Below are 13,326 nucleotides of genomic sequence, written 5' to 3' on the forward strand. Positions count from 1 at the left end.
GATTCACCATTAAACGTACTGGAAATTATCAATGGTGCGTTGAACATAACACAATGACTATCTCTATCTGAATGCAATCAGGCGAACACACTCCGACCATACTTGGCAGCCGTAAGGTCCTCCCTGACGGCGGCGATGACGCTTGAGAACTTCGCATCCCAGGTCAGTACTGCGGCTACTGCCCCGCATTCAGCTTTGACCAGGTTCTTCAGGTCGTAGAACGACACAACAAGCCGGAAGTAGAGGCTGCGTACGACCAATTTGGACTCCGTGAATTTCCGACTTACCATTTCCCAGATCCTCCCCCGAAGTCCTCCTGAACCCCCTTGTGATCTCCCGTAACGAGAACGAGCGAGTCCTGATCGAGCCGTCTATCAACTCGATCCGCCTAAGCATCAAGATCAAGCAAGCAGACGACATAGAGCGGATATTATGTCATAAGTTCACTCGGTTCATGACTGGTAGGGCGGAGAGCTTCGTCGTCCTCCGACGAAAGCCAGTCAAGGTGAGCCACCTCCTAGACGAGCACAAAACCGCCCTGACGACATATTAGGGTTACGACATCTCGTTCTTGATAACCAATTTCCACACTGAGTCAATGTTGAAGCACAAGCTGGTGGATTTCATTATACAGTTCATGGAGGATGTCGATAGGGAGATCAGCGAGATGAAGCTCAGTCTGAATGCGAGGGCACGCATAGTCGCCGAATCGTACCTGATTACCGTGAGTTGCTCCTCTCCATCCAGGCATGGTAATCCAGTTAACTCTCTCACCAGTTCGGTTGATATCATATACCTTGTTGTGCTATGCACAGGCAGCATGTATCAGTAGCATGGATGGCGAATGCATCAGAATTAACTCTTATTGAATCTTAGGCCCAATCGATCGTCGGTAATTCTTGCGAAGCACCTGGATTATTACTACAATTGAACTAGGCAACTAAGGATTTCCTCTGTAGCACGTCACGAGAAACCAGGAGACACCGAAATGGTCAGAAAGGAATTGATGGTAATGTGGTTTTCTGCAGGATAATGATACGAACTACCCTCCAGTCGGAATCCATCGTCATGTGTTCCGATCATGATAAAACCGAACAACCAGAACGGAGATGTTGTCGGTAGAGAAGTTATCGAGCGCATGCTGCTTCAGGATCTCACTGGCCTTTTGTGGATCCTGCACATGCCGGACAAGTTCAACAGCCGCCTGGTCCTCGACCACATCCCATAGCTTCATGATCGCATGAGGATTGCAACTATGGACCGGAAAACGAAACACGTACCCCATCACAAGCGATTATTATGAATTCATCCTCCTCACCCAATTCTGTTTCCGTGGTATATGGCGATCCCACCACGAACTCCTTCATTGCGGAATCGCCCAAAGACCGAGTGACAGCAAGGACGCCTTGAGAATATGTCAGTCCTTTTCTTCTGTGAAAACAGCACCCTTACCGTTAACGCGGTTGTTCATCACGAATCCTCCTGCATCCGTAATGCGCTTCGCTTCCATGTGGTCACTTCCCTTATGATCATACGTCAACCTGATCGCTTTCCCATCCCTGCACAACACTGCGCGGGCATCTCCAGCATTGGCAGTATATAACACTTTCCTAGTCCGCCTCGCACTTCCGAGCTCGACCGTCTCTTGCACATCTGGTCCATGACGCGCTTTATCGGCAAGCTTCGTGACGGCATCATCGACTGCACCCCCCGCGAGTGCTTCCACAGCTTTGTGTGAGAGAGCCTGACCGCCCTTCTTGGCATCTTCCAACCGCAAGAAGGTCGTTACAGCAGTGCAACCAGAATGCGTCTTGCCAGATTCCGCTATCCGAGACAGTTCTCTATCCACATTTTGGAAAGTAAGGTTCAGCAAGTCGGGTATCGGGGTATCAGGGTGTTTGGCGAGAGAATCGAGCAGTACCTCGTGGAAGTGTGCTCCACACCATTCAGCGGCATGCTTGCCAGCATGACCATCAAAAATGGCGAAATATCCTTGGCCTCGCACCCCTGCAAAGTCGACTACGAAGGAGTGCGCATCCTCCATCGTCCGTCGTTGCCCGCGATCTTCACTGACACCAACGAGAAAGGGATGCCCTGCTTCCGACATTGCTGGGAGTTGATTCAGCATCTAGATGAGGATGAGCGCTTATTTGAACAGAAGCTGGAGACGTCATACCCCATGGGTAAAGGGTCCGTCGGCTATAGTGATACTCTTTGACCGCGCATTGGTACTCTCATCGAGAAAGTGAGGCTTCTGGTGCTCTCTTTGTTCGGACATACTGTTGATTTCGTCGATATTGAGTTTACACGGTCTGAAGCAGAGGTAAACCAGGTGCATATATGCGCTTCATAAGCTCTCACCTGAACTTCTGAGAATCCTTCTTACTGATATTGTCGCGAGACGGGTGTCTATCGTGTTTCTTGTGGTGAGTTACGCGAGTGGCTGATGGAGGGGAGCGGCGCAGTCTTTCGTCAGGGAGGATGTGCATTTGGCGAGAGTTTGGGAGCAAGACGCACAAGTAGAGCCAGAGGTGATGTGACGGTCTCCGTCAGTATGTTTGTGGTGCTCGTCGTGCGAGCGGTGGTAGTGGTGCTTATGAGAAGAGGATTCGGTGTCACGCGATGTCATATGACTATGACCGCGGGGACGAGTGACGAGGACGAGTGAGACACGACAGCAAGACCAGGGAGAGCGAGACAAGGCCAAGCAGTGAGTAGCTCCTAGACGACGCTGGGGTTCTTGTAGGACTGCGTCGTCGTCGGATTTGAATAGCAAGCACAGGTAAAGGATTGCCGGGAATGGAGGAGGAGAAGGTCGGAAAGGCCGAGGAGAGCGCCCGCGGTGTACTCCCGGGGCTAATAGGCGATGAGCGCATCGCCTCCCGTAACCTCTGCTCCCGTGACTTTGCAACACTCCAAAGGGTGGCGCTCACCCACAAATGAATTACGTCATCCACCCCTTCGTTACCAGAAACCGAGACTATAGCCTAAACGGATAATTATTCCTCAACCTCATGTTCCCTTCATTTGCTTACCGGAATTAGCCATGTTAACCCCACTTCTTACCCGTCAACCGGACATCCGGAGCTCAGGGACAGGGTCGAGAAGTAGCCTATACCGGCGACGATGACAAAAAGAAGGAAATGCATCCGGCATTTGCCAGCAACGCAGAACCAGCCAGCAGAATTCATCTCAGGGAAACAGCTGAAAAGCAAACGACCATGTTCTCTTTTGCTTACCACCATCTGCTGCACGGCAGTGCCCCGTGACGGCCGCGGAATACCGTGGACGTGCAATCGATCCCGGATGATTGGATAGCCTGTGACTTCGGAAGAAGATCATCAAATATGACAATGGCTATCTTGCTGATTGTACAATGGCGTCCTTCTATAACCGCAAACGATTTCGGATGATTCCAATGATTGTGACCTCCCCAGAAGGACAGCAAGGTTAACAATGGGTATTTCGCTGATTCTTGTGGATTTCCGGCTAGGACTTGTGGCACTTGGGCGTCTCCTGGGAGATCTAACGTGATCGATGGCGGCAACCTTCTTTCGGATTTCGTGGCAGCAATGTTTAATATTAGGGCAGTGTCAACCCTGGAGGTCATTCTTCTTGTTTTGGAGAATTTACACATGTGTTTTACACGTGGCGCGCACGCGATCCCCGCGTATCCTGACAAGCGCCCCTCGGCTCTGTCTAGGCCGCCGAGCTTCTCCGCGGCTGGACGCGAGAAGAAGAGAGCCGACCAAAACGTGGTAATGTCATCGTCACTGTTTTTCCTTATTTAGGTTTTCCTCAACATGTGCGAGCGGCAACCAGGTGTGCACCACCCGTCTCTCCCAATGCTTCATAAGACTCATCATAGGCCTGCACAGGAATCTCCCAAGAAGTGGGGTAGCCTCTGCGCCTTAGCCCTCGAATATCAATGAATCCCGGTGACCTGCACCTCCCTCCCTCCCTCCCTCGATACCCACGAGGATGCTCATGTCGCTGTGCCTTACGAATAATACCTGTTCTCAAGATGCTGCGCTAACTTCCAGAGCAGTGGAGCCTATCAATGGCACGTCTGAGGTGCTATGCTCCCGCTATGCCAAACACGCCGTTTGCGCGGTCGTCTCAGGGTAAAGCACAAGGTAAGGGTTGCATCACACGCACTGGCCACAAATTGACCATTTGTCTCACACATGCAGTGTGTAGCGCAGGAAAACTACCTTGTCACCCCGGCCCTGTGCTCTCTTCTTGAAGGGCGTCCGGAACACGCACCCGGAGAACGCCTCTCCACCGATAGGATCGCATATCGAAAGCTATACGCCACCTGGTCGTTGTCGTCCCTGCGTCATCTGGTGCCGTCCATAATCGACACTGGATATACAACAGCGATACACACGCTAAACATACCCGGACTTGCCATAATCAACTGACTGCAATTTCTAGTCGAAAAAGCAGTGAATTGTCCTGAAAGGGACACGAGCTTACCGAACGGCGGGGATGATCACACGATGGCATATTTGGGGTCCCCGTTCTATTCAAATCCTATAGTGGCATCCGAAAATTTTGGTCGAACGTTTGAAGAGCCTGGTTCTCGTGAGTCACCAAGCTCTCGTACGAGTGGGTGAAGCTAGTCACCCATTTCGGCGCTTACCATGTGCATTCCTGTCACTATAGCCATGAGGCCAATTCCGTACTTTGATTCTTCCGTTTCAAGAGAGCCTTCCGCTAAAAAATCATTGCCTTGCCGTAAAAGTGCAGTATTCTCTCACCTATGTTTACGATGGTGAAAATCAGTGAATTACTATACGAGGCATCCATGCAGAATTAATTTATATACTGTAACATAACTAATCAAAAAACAAAACAAAGCTTGCGAATTAATTGTCGGAACATGCTTTATAACACGAAGAGACCGGACCCTAGCGCATCTTGAACTGCTACCACCGCCTTCCTTAATTGGAAGGTCTTTGGTTGCTTAGGGCAGGCCTTGGGGTCATTTCAGGGATTTGCGCCCGAGGGGGTCATCGGAGGAATTACCTCGTTCAATTCTTCTCGGGAAATTTGGCATGCTCCTTGTTGCCCCCTTGATACAGAGCTGGTTCAGGGGTCCTACCTCTAATGGGTGACTCGTAGATCATGAACAAAGAGCAAGAAACCTCCAAATTGAATTCCAAGAGGGGGAAAGGATCCTTTTTCCTGCTCGCAGAAAATCATTACACGTTTTCTTATTATGAAGCTGTAAATAGTGAAAGGATATTGTTGGGACCCCTGAATTGCCCCGGTCTTCTAGTGTCACTGCCACAAGGACAGCAGACCCTGAGTGCGGTAGTCTTGCTGCTAGTCTCCTGGCTCTGAGAGGATGTCCCGAGTTCGACATTTCCATTAACGGCCAGTATGTTGGCCGCTTAGTCTTCAGGCTCAGGGAAGACGTGGTTCCGAGGACTGTCCAGAACTTCATGCAACTTTGCACGGCCCCAGCGGGAACTGGTTACAGGGGAACAGCCTTCCACACTGTGGAAAGTGATGTAAGTGCCCATTTGTTTTCAGAATTGGCTAATTTCATATGATCGTGGGTAACTCGAGGAGGCCAGACAAATTCTAGTGGTGGTCGAAGCATATGGGGGGGCCACTTCCCGGACGAGAATCACCAGTTGCTTTTTACTGGTCGAGGGAATGTGAGTGGCCGCACTCTTTGCGCTTACTTTTTACAGTAAACGCTTGCTTCTGGTACCAATGGCTCACCCGTTTGCTAGCTTGCCATGAATAGCACGAGCCCCAATCAAAATGGCAGTCAGGTGAGATTTCCGTACGAAACCCCCAATCCTTGGCTGAATGTTCACACCAGTTCTTCATCACACTATGTAGGGATCCCATCCGGCTGGCGCATATCAATCGTAGACACGTCGTCTTTGGATCTGTCGTATCTGGCTGGCCGGTGTTGGATACCATCGAGGCCTGCGGATCCGCTACTGGAGGACCGAACCGGGCAATCGTTATAACAAACTGCGGAGTTTTGTAAAAGATGGATGGCGCATGCGAGGCTGCCTTTCTCCTCGGTACCTCCCGTGCTAAAAAAAATCGTTCTGGTTTCACTGGAAGCACACCTGGTTTCAACAAGTGTTGCTAGCGGAATCAACGTTCACGAAGAATTAGAGTAATTGTAGTTCTGTCTCTCAGAAGGCTTTTTTTAATCCCATGCCTGTCATCACGCCTCACTCGATTTCTTAATAATTTATTCTTGCCCCAAGTCCGGGCCTTTGCACAGAAGCGTTCCCCCGCAGCTCTTCTGGCGGAGATTCGAATGACATTGTTTCTCCGCCGTTTATTCGGTTCCGGTGCAGAGCCTCAACGTTGGACAATAATTACGCCGCAAGTGCACCGCCCGTATCCGCACCTCATACACATACCCGAATCGCTGACGTCCGCACATGCTTAGGCCTTGTTTGTCTCTTGCCACTCTCTATCAGCTTGTATCTTGTCGACCTTCATCTTACTGCAACTGGGTATAAAGATTCAGTCGATAACGGCACGAGAAAGAAGCCAAACGCCGTACGACGCCCTCGGGGATCAGAACATGCCATCAGGAGAACCACGGTGAGCGCAGTTACTCCGACCATCGACAGGATATGCCTGAATGCATTGCACAGGAGAGCATTACCGACGATGGAAAGCGTTAAGCATGTACTCAAGGTCGATCACAATCACAGTCTTCTGTGTTCAATGGCTGACGCTCTGTGACAGCTCATGTCCGTTCTCCCACCGCCATTACTCCCTCGAATCTTCCCACACCCTCCCAAGACCAAAGTGAACGGCATTCAGTCTTCATATATTTCGAACAACCAACCCCCACCGTCAGCGTCTGAGAAACCCCCAGAATCAGGCAAGGAAATCATCGTCACCCCATCCGCGCAGAAGCGAAAGCGGCAGGACGAGGAGCCGCTTGCACTACCTGCCGTCATCAGATCGGAGAAAGAAGATTCGCCTCCAATGAAAAAGCTACGTACCAATGGTGCGGGCTTTGATGTCTCTCCGATACCGGCTGCGCGTATTGCTGGTGTGACGCTTGCGAGCCCTTCGGTGCCACCGTTGACACCGGATGCGAGTGGGAAGCATACGGGAGATGCGGGGTTCGATGCACCAAAGAGGAGACCAAAGGCGCAGTTGGTGAACATGAGGAATGCGCTCGTGAAGCATATCAGGCAGTGAGCACGTACTTTCTTAATCACGTTGTCCCCACTGACAGCGTTCTAGGAACAAGAAGTCTGCCGATCACCTCTGGGAAGACGGTGTGTTCCTCGAAACCGCCATACCCGCGGACAGCCCGCAAAACGACCCTCATCTATCCTCGGTCATCCAGAAAACGGACAGTCTGCTGTTCGGGCTTGTCGCCCTCTGGTGTGAAGACGAGCACATGTCGGTAGAGAACGAGATCTGGCGGAGCTACAGTGAGCCGTTCACAGAATATGCCGAATGGAAGCGTGCTCGAGAGACAGAACCATACCTCCCCTGTGCGCGCTGGCTGGGTGCTGTCCGGTGGACAAGATACGTCCAGCGCGTGCAGGAGGTGCTCCGTTCTTGGGAACCCTACACATCTTCCGCATCCCCGACCAAGTCAGCAGCAGCCAGCATCCTCCCCAGCGCTATCGCGCTCACCCACTGGATCCTAGCGATCGCTCATCTGTGGTGTGCCGAAGCCCACGTGCGGCACTCAGCGATGGCCTCCCGCACCGCGTACAAAGATGAGAAGCTCGGCGAGCTCAGACCGGGGGAATACGACTACCTGCAAGACCGGACTTCACGAGCCCTCCTCCCTATGCCTACGAGCGTGCCTAGGAGCGTCGTAGCAGCGAGGTACCACAGCGACAGGGTGACGAGCTACCTTGACCGCGCACGCAGCGTGCTCCTGGCCCCAGGCTTCCTGGCAAGCGAATTCCCCAAGACGTGGGAGAACTGCACGCGTCTGCCCGAAAGTTCCAAGCCACCTCTGCCTCAGTCCCAGCCTCAACCAGCAGCATTCGACCCCTGGTCCCCCGACCCGCTGTCGACGTACCGTGTCCCCTCGCAAGCTGCTGCGGACGCGTTCTCCTTCCAGTGGCCTCTGGACCTGCGTTGCCCAGCTACGCATTTTGCCGCTTTTGGAAGGAGCTTGCTGTATGAGTTTGGAGGACGGTGTTGGCCGATGTGCGAGTTGGGGAATAGGCCGTTCGGGCTTGGAGTGTGCTTTACCCGGCCGAAAGGGGAAAAAGACAGTGGGCTGCCGGTGCACTCACTTTGGCGAGCATAGGATCGGACAATGGAGCGGATGGGGTTTTTATTTATGGTGGAAAATGTATCATTAGCCTGTGCGATAGCTGTACTTTACAAAATAGTGCAATCTTACTATCCTCCTTCTACCATCCGGGTATACGTACTAGCGGGGATCGAGCCAGCGGTCGAGGAACGGCAGTGGGATTTGGGAGAACGCATACGCCGCGAGGCCAATGACTGCGTGTCGTCAGTACATACTCAACTTCAAACAAGTGAAGACTCACCAAATCCGGAGAACTTCTCCTCAGGAGTGTGGAAGTACACACTCGTAATTAGGACCATCCATCCCCACAACACCAGCAAAGCGCTCACGAGCACCGTCGCCCACAGATGTGTCCAAGTCGGCTTGACCCCCCTCGTGCGAGCGAACCATATCAGTCCCCAGCTGAGAGCGACCTCGTCCACAAGGAAAAGGACAGCAAGTGTGAGGAGGAAGATGTGCCCGGATACATCGTGTCCCTTTCTTAGCCTAGGTGTGAGGCGGAAGCCGGCGGGAGGTGCGGGGATGTCGGGTTGGGCGAAGAGTTCCGGATGGGTGGAGGGCGAGAGCGGGGTGCGGGTGTAACATAGTGTGTATGGAACTCGGAGGAGGTAGGGTGCTGAGGGTGGGGAGAGGGAGGTGCCGGTGCTGGCCGGCGGGCTGGGCACGGGGAGGACACATTCCCCCCCTGAGAGGATCCGCAGACGGTCCATCATCGCCGGACCGAAGAACCATGCTGTAAACGCCAGGAATGCGAGTGTGGCAAGCGTGTACCTGACCCAGCTCGCTGGCCGTCTTACGCCCTTCGGAGCTGCCAGCCAGTGCAGGACGAAGACGAAAGACGTCCAACCCCATGCGTACTTGACAAACCAGAGGTTGAAGACATTGTGCTTGTTCGCAAAGTAGGAATGGGTTGCGGAAGAAGGGGTTTGGAGAGCGACGAGCGACTCGGATTGGGTGAGGGAGAGGAGGTGGGAGAGGAGCGTGCCGAGGAAGATGGTGACCATTAGGAGGAGTGCTGCGACTGTTCGTGGGCGTAGACCGGCGACTTGGACTTGGGGAGGTTTGGACGTCAGCGTCGTCGGGATGTGGACGTCGACCTCCCCCGCTGGGGAGGGAGTTGACCACTGTCGAAGTTGTGGTTGAGTTGACATGGTCGTTCGAGGAGGAGATGGAAATGAGCGCCCGTCAGGACCCTGACACGTGATGTCATTTACCGGTTAGTCGTCACCTCTTCTCGCTCTTTCCACTCGGCTCATGACCACAAATCTCGGGCGCTTAATTACATCTCCTCTGGATGGAAACCAAAGGGCAAATGACTAGTTTGTTCATAGGATATTCTCGGATGCACCTACTGTCCACCTGTTGGTGCACACAGCGACAACCCTATACTCCCAGAGTACTAGTCGTATCCAATAAGAGAACAACCGTCCATAAGTCGACAAAAGGCATAATGTACATCCCCCCTTCGTGCCCTACTCCTCCTCTACGTCCCCCTCCTCCTCCTCCTCCCCGTCTAGCCTACGATACCCCGCCGCCTCCTCCCTCCCCCTCTCCGGATCCACCCCTGCCAACACCGGCCACGCAACGAGCACCATACCCAACAAGAACCAAAACGCGTTCCTAATCTCCCCCTTATCAGCGATGACCCCCACCACAAGAGGGCCGAGGAAGGACGAGCTCTTATCGGTTATACTGTACAGCCCGAAAAAACGTGCTTCCTCCCCTCTGGGTATGAGTTCTGAGAACAAGGCCCGGGCGTAGGACTGGAAGGAACCGTTTATGAACCCGTAGTAGAGTGCTAGGATGTACATCTCCCAGCTGTGCTTGAGCCCCAAGGAGGGGAGGAAGAACCCTAGGCAGCCGTACGCGGGTACGACGGTGAGGAGGAGCACGAGGGTAAGGAGGACGCGTTTGTTCGACCAGGCGTAGCGTTGCTGGAGTGCGGTGCAGGTCAGTGCGCCGATTACGCCTGAGCAAGGGGCGAGGATAGCGATAAGCATAAGAGAGGTAGGTGGGAGGTGCAAGGAGGTCTTGCTGAATAGGATAGCGGTGGAGGAGATGGTGGTAAACGTATCGCTGAGGAGGAACCAAGCGGCTAGGAAGAGGAATGTGTGCTTGAGTTGGAGGATATGGGAGGGGAGGAGCATGCGACCGAGTTCTGCCCAGGCGGAGGCGATTTCGCGTATGGTGGATCTTGGTTGGGGTTTGTTAGGCGTGATGTTGGTGTTGGTGGTGGTGGAATCGGAAGGCAGCCAAGCAGCAGCAGGGAGAGTGAATACCCCCCACCAAATGCCCGACAAGCCCACACATAAGCGGAGGGAGAATGTACTTCCTTTTAGGAGAGTAACAGGGATGAGCAAGAGGAGGAGGGCGAGGATGCCGGCGAAGTATCCTAGGGCTATCCCTCGCGCGGAGATACGGGCTGTGGTGCGGCTGATGAGGGTGTGCCAGTCTTTGAGAGCGGCTTGGGCGGCTTCGGGGTTGAAGGCAGAGTCGTCCAAATCAGTGTCGTCCTCCCTCAAGTGCCGGAAGGCCTCGTCCACAGCCAACCGCCCCGCCCTCACCTCCGGAGCATCCCTCGCCAACCCGGGCAGGTAAGCGTTCAGAGCAACGATCGACGCTCCGAACGCTACGTTCGCCGTTATTGCCAGTAAAGCACAGATGGGCCAGAGCGGGGAATGGGAGGGGAGGAAGAGGAAGAGGGTCGTGCTGCATGAGCCGAGGAGGGCGAATGAGAGGAGGAGGGGCTTGCGTTTGCCTGCTGTGTGGGGTTAGTGTGTAGATGAAGAGAGAGGCAGGGGAGGGAGAGAAGGGGGACGGACCGTGGTCTGCTATACCGCCGAGGGAGATGACTGTAAGCGCTTGAATGGCAACACTTGTAGAGTAGACGTAGAGGCTTCGATGATATTGTACATGAGTAGCAGTAGGGCTGCGGTAGGTAGGGGAGAGCGTACCTGAAGCTAGCAGTGTCTACCCACGCCCAGCCAATACGCACTACACATCTCCCTCCCTCTGCCTGCACCTCCCCCGTTCCTGGTACACAAGGCAAACTCCTCTCAGGCAACAACACCCCATTCTCCCTCGCGAACTGCTCCAGGAGCACGGGGAGGAATAGCCCGAGGGAACAGACTGCAAACGCTTCGGATGCGAAGGCGTATGTGAGCCAGCCACGAAGGCGGGATATGTATTGGCTCTGTGTGTGGTTGTGGTCAGGGATTGGGAGGAGAGGAGTTGGAGATGATGGTAGGAGAGAGAGGGAGTCGTCTGTGGATACCATCGACGTGGACTGTCCAAGAGGCACAAAACACAGGAGAAATGGACAGGGTTCACTCAATAGGCGCTCATCGGAGCCGACATTATTCCGGTATATAGTGTCCATTCAACACTACAGAATAACATAGTAAACATACAAACATCAGTCACTTAATGCACTCAATAGACTTAATGCACTCCATTACACCTGTGAACCACTCTCACCACCCTCAAGCCCTTCAACCTGCAACCTCACAAGCCTTGGTAACACCTCCCCTTCCAATCCCACTCCCTCTTCCCCTCCCTCGTCCTCCTGTTGCTCCCCCGACGAAAGCATTTTAGCAGCCGCTAACAAGATAAGCTACACATACACGAGGTTAAGTGAGAACATACCACACATCCCAATAATCCTGAACACATTTGGCCAATTCGCCAGTACACTTCCAACCGCTACCCCACCGCACGTCAGCCATCCTATCCCTCCCTAACAGAGGATCACTCACCTGCACCACCACGCGCCATGACCTCCCCCTCTCTAGCGAGTTCCTCCACCTGCCCCAACATGGAAGACGACGCTTGGAGGAGGAGGGAGACCGCTTGGTACTCATGCTGTTTTTCGAGGAGACGTTGTGCGGAGTATGTGTTTGGAGGGAGAGGAGTAGGTGAAAGAGTAGCTTGCGCTATGTGAGGTGGTTGACCTTGTGCGCCTTGGGGGTTGGACATGGCCATGTTGATGGTCGTCAATATGCAGACAGACGTGCAGAGACACGATGAACGCGTTGAACGCGTCGGACATTCTCTAAGGCACGGAACTACGGAGCCGAAAACACCGCCACCGCCATACCATTTCCGATCTTCTCCTCGACGTCTGCCTCTCTCTCACTCCAACAGCACAATGGCAGGCCACGGTACGCCCCTCCTCCTCCTCCAAATATACGGAACTCATACCCTACACGCACAGGCACGAGCTACGCAGGCTTCCACCCTCATCCGCCTGCTAGGGCACACGTCTACCTAGCAAAGTTCTTAGGAGCGACCATGTGGTTCTTCGTCTTCTATCGGGCGAGGTACGTCATACTCCCTTTCCTCGCCTTTCCTTATGCTTGTGTCTTGGGTGGGAAATGCTAACTGATAAATAGGCAAGACGGTGCTAAGTTATTGGTGAGTGTTTCTCATCTAGAAGGGGAGGAGGGCTGACGGGTTACAGGGCTGGAAACATCCTTGGGAGGGACATGGAGATCATGCACACGGGCACGGGCATGGAGAGGGAGAACATGGAGGGCATTAACCTGCGCGCCTAGAGAGGGACATATAGAAAAAGAGAAGGCCTCGTATGAAGTGGGAGGTGGAGGGGAGAAAACAGCCGTACGAGGGGAAACGCAATCGGGAGAAATGCCTGTATATCAATGCGATTGTTCGCACACTTGGAGTTGTCTGTGATCTGTCGCCTGTGATCTGTTAACTACTGGCTGTGGTGCGAAGTGTTGAAGTGGAGAGGCGGGAAGCTGACCTGCGTATTTGAGCCCGCTTGGCACTCGCGCGGTGCTGACCTGCTACTGTGCTTCATCCCACCCGGTTGTCTGTCCATCTATCGAATGACCGACACACGGGGCACGTTTAGTCTTCTCCCCCTTGAGTGCTTGTCACCCCCCTTGGCAGAAGTGATGCAGCATACATGCAAGCATCACTTCTGAGAGGATGAGCCCTTCTTGTGTGTGAGAATTAGCGTACGTGTGAACCAGCCAATCAGCAGGAGTGCATCCAAGTAGACTGTCGAGTGGCTGTTGATC

General features: G+C 53.5%; 8 protein-coding genes across 8 annotated transcripts; 4 read left to right on the forward strand and 4 right to left on the reverse strand.

Annotated features, from left to right (window-relative positions):
* Positions 1-78: 78 nt before the first annotated feature.
* Positions 79-724, forward strand: DACRYDRAFT_29619 (ARP23 complex subunit; the record flags this gene model as incomplete). The annotated part of the gene is made up of 4 exons (XM_040774318.1): positions 79-162; positions 213-250; positions 298-505; positions 554-724. Coding segments are annotated over 4 exons (501 nt in total), but the record flags the coding sequence as incomplete, so codon positions are not given.
* A 137-nt stretch (positions 725-861) lies between these two features.
* On the reverse strand, positions 862-2,793 carry DACRYDRAFT_20680 (protein serine/threonine phosphatase 2C). Its single transcript, XM_040772032.1, has 5 exons — positions 2,362-2,793; positions 2,177-2,312; positions 1,453-2,128; positions 1,281-1,405; positions 862-1,228 (listed from the first exon to the last, which is right to left on the reverse strand). Exons 1-5 carry the CDS (start codon positions 2,487-2,489, stop codon positions 1,067-1,069), a joined length of 1,227 nt encoding a protein of 408 aa, XP_040630853.1. The 5' UTR covers positions 2,490-2,793; the 3' UTR covers positions 862-1,066.
* Positions 2,794-5,363: 2,570 nt separating this feature from the next.
* DACRYDRAFT_48589 (uncharacterized protein) lies at positions 5,364-6,013 on the forward strand (the record flags this gene model as incomplete). The annotated part of the gene is made up of 4 exons (XM_040774851.1): positions 5,364-5,523; positions 5,581-5,669; positions 5,748-5,789; positions 5,840-6,013. Coding segments are annotated over 4 exons (465 nt in total), but the record flags the coding sequence as incomplete, so codon positions are not given.
* A 555-nt stretch (positions 6,014-6,568) lies between these two features.
* DACRYDRAFT_105034 (uncharacterized protein) lies at positions 6,569-8,278 on the forward strand (the record flags this gene model as incomplete). The annotated part of the gene is made up of 4 exons (XM_040768020.1): positions 6,569-6,588; positions 6,642-6,684; positions 6,736-7,196; positions 7,246-8,278. The coding sequence occupies 4 exons, from the start codon at positions 6,569-6,571 to the stop codon at positions 8,276-8,278; spliced, it is 1,557 nt and encodes a 518-aa protein (XP_040630855.1).
* A 41-nt stretch (positions 8,279-8,319) lies between these two features.
* DACRYDRAFT_63532 (uncharacterized protein) lies at positions 8,320-9,351 on the reverse strand. The gene is made up of 2 exons (XM_040775733.1): positions 8,526-9,351; positions 8,320-8,478 (listed from the first exon to the last, which is right to left on the reverse strand). Exons 1-2 carry the CDS (start codon positions 9,286-9,288, stop codon positions 8,405-8,407), a joined length of 837 nt encoding a protein of 278 aa, XP_040630856.1. The 5' UTR covers positions 9,289-9,351; the 3' UTR covers positions 8,320-8,404.
* A 405-nt stretch (positions 9,352-9,756) lies between these two features.
* On the reverse strand, positions 9,757-11,561 carry DACRYDRAFT_105036 (MFS general substrate transporter; the record flags this gene model as incomplete). Its single annotated transcript, XM_040768021.1, has 3 exons — positions 9,757-11,042; positions 11,107-11,180; positions 11,239-11,561. The coding sequence occupies 3 exons, from the start codon at positions 11,559-11,561 to the stop codon at positions 9,757-9,759; spliced, it is 1,683 nt and encodes a 560-aa protein (XP_040630857.1).
* A 90-nt stretch (positions 11,562-11,651) lies between these two features.
* DACRYDRAFT_114416 (uncharacterized protein) lies at positions 11,652-12,259 on the reverse strand (the record flags this gene model as incomplete). Its single annotated transcript, XM_040769813.1, has 3 exons — positions 11,652-11,884; positions 11,930-11,986; positions 12,040-12,259. The coding sequence occupies 3 exons, from the start codon at positions 12,257-12,259 to the stop codon at positions 11,739-11,741; spliced, it is 423 nt and encodes a 140-aa protein (XP_040630858.1). The 3' UTR covers positions 11,652-11,738.
* Positions 12,260-12,511: 252 nt separating this feature from the next.
* On the forward strand, positions 12,512-12,824 carry DACRYDRAFT_48659 (uncharacterized protein; the record flags this gene model as incomplete). The annotated part of the gene is made up of 2 exons (XM_040774859.1): positions 12,512-12,603; positions 12,725-12,824. Coding segments are annotated over 2 exons (192 nt in total), but the record flags the coding sequence as incomplete, so codon positions are not given.
* Positions 12,825-13,326: the final 502 nt, after the last annotated feature.

Source organism: Dacryopinax primogenitus (assembly GCF_000292625.1).
Source record: "Dacryopinax primogenitus strain DJM-731 SS1 chromosome Unknown DACRYscaffold_4, whole genome shotgun sequence".
Classification (NCBI taxonomy): domain Eukaryota; kingdom Fungi; phylum Basidiomycota; class Dacrymycetes; order Dacrymycetales; family Dacrymycetaceae; genus Dacryopinax; species Dacryopinax primogenitus.